Source organism: Penaeus monodon, chromosome 19 (genome assembly GCF_015228065.2).
Source record: "Penaeus monodon isolate SGIC_2016 chromosome 19, NSTDA_Pmon_1, whole genome shotgun sequence".
Taxonomy (NCBI): Eukaryota; Metazoa; Arthropoda; class Malacostraca; order Decapoda; family Penaeidae; genus Penaeus; species Penaeus monodon.
In genome coordinates, this window is record NC_051404.1 from 14,032,344 (window position 1) to 14,034,079 (window position 1,736).

The 1,736-nt window shown below is 43.1% G+C and overlaps 1 protein-coding gene across 1 annotated transcript in view; it reads right to left on the reverse strand.

Moving 5' to 3' along the window:
- Positions 1-243: 243 nt before the first annotated feature.
- LOC119585067 overlaps positions 244-1,736 on the reverse strand; it is a gene marked incomplete in the record, with an annotated part of 5,085 nt that continues 3,592 nt past the window's right edge. Inside the window, 1 exon segment of the mRNA XM_037933684.1 lies at positions 244-1,698. Within this exon segment, the coding sequence (XP_037789612.1) occupies positions 571-1,698 (1,128 nt within the window).

Consider the following 1,736-nt stretch of genomic DNA (forward strand, 5'->3'; position numbering starts at 1 on the left):
GAACAGGAAAATCAAATAGAAACTGAAATCGCAGCATAATGTAAGATACGATACGCAGGTCCTCATGAGACAATTTGTACCAAAACGTTTAAATATTTTTTCCCCTTTTCTTTTAGCTCTGTCCCCTTTATCACGCCTGTTAATCTGTGATATTTATCGTAATAAGTCTTTCATTAATTATATTTCTGAGGTAACTGTTCAAAAATTACGATGGCAGAAGAGGTAATGGTGTAAAACAGAAAAATATAGAAATCGTTTATATATATATACAGTAGATTATAAAAAATGGGTGGAGCATAGCAGTTGCCAACCCGAATTTTTATCGATAAGTACCAATCTTTTTAATCATATTATCCATCAATCATTATATATAGCTTCATGTCCATGTAATTTCAAAGGATGTTATCTGTTTTAGTAGATATTCTTTTCTTTTCCCTCCTCCTAAACCATCTATCCATCCACACATACGTTAACACTCACACAACAAAATATGTCACTCTCTTCTGTAAATAACAAAACTAAAAAAAACACTTAAGGATATGCGTTCATCTCACACAATACAAAGTTGCCTTAAACCTCTAGAGATGCACGAAGATAATGGAAGACTCTCTCGCAGAACATTTCAGCCAGGTGTGGGGTGAAGTGCGCTGTATTGTAGACGACAGTATGGGTGAGACGTCCACGCAGAGTATGCAAAAAGTTGCTGCACGTACAAGAAACCTTGCAGATATCGACCGTCCTTAGGAGATGCAGAACCTGAACGTGTTCGCCACCCTCTGTTACCTTCTGCGTTACGTCTCCCATGTTCGTAATGCAATATTCGAACTCGTAATTGGGGTTGAAATCTGGGGTCTTTGGCACAAGGTCATTGATCCCTTCCAACTGAAGTGGATAACCACTTTTGATCTTCGAGTGGAGTTCCTCGTTAATGGGCTTTGCATATTTCCAAAAATTTTCATTGAAGTGTCTCGGAGTTTCGAAGATGCCATTGAGCATCATGATATGACACCCAAGGTACTGAGAAGTATCGCCTTCCAGGTAGCGACGGGCGTTGAGGACGTGTAAGCTATGAATGCTGTACGAATCCCGCTCGAAGCCTCCATGCACCAGGAGCTCGATTGTCGCAAAGTTCGCAATTGCTGCGAAAGCAGAGTTGAAGGTGACGCCCTCCGCACGACACCGCTTGATGAAAGCAGCTGTAGTTCTGGCGTCGAGGTTCTGTGTCCGATATAAGCTCCTTCCCTTTTCCTCTCCGACTCCCTTGAAAACTGTTTTTAGAAGCGAGCGCCTCCCTTGCAGTATCTGATAGTCTGCTAGCAATTTGCTCTGGAGTTCGGGATTGCCTTTCACGAATGCAACTTTCTCGCCTATTGCTTTCTTTATCCTTTCATCCGATACGTACATCCCGAGCTGTTCCTCATCATTGATTTCCCTCCCTGCCAGAACGTCGTCGAGGATCTGGACGAGGAAGCCGCAAACGATGGCGTTCGAAGTGCCGTCAGTGACAGCGTGACTAATGCCCAGGAAGAGGGAGTACCGATGAGGAAATCCTGCGACGCCGTCCCCAAAGACAGCATCTGGTGAGGAGCCTAATTCTGGTTTCAGCTTCGCGCACCACAAAGGACCTGTCTCTTTATTGAAGCTGTATTGCTGTAGTTTATCGTGTAGATCCGCGTCCTTTGTGTCATCTGGAAGTAACTGAAACAAATTTTGATCAGTTTTCATGCTTAGTAATC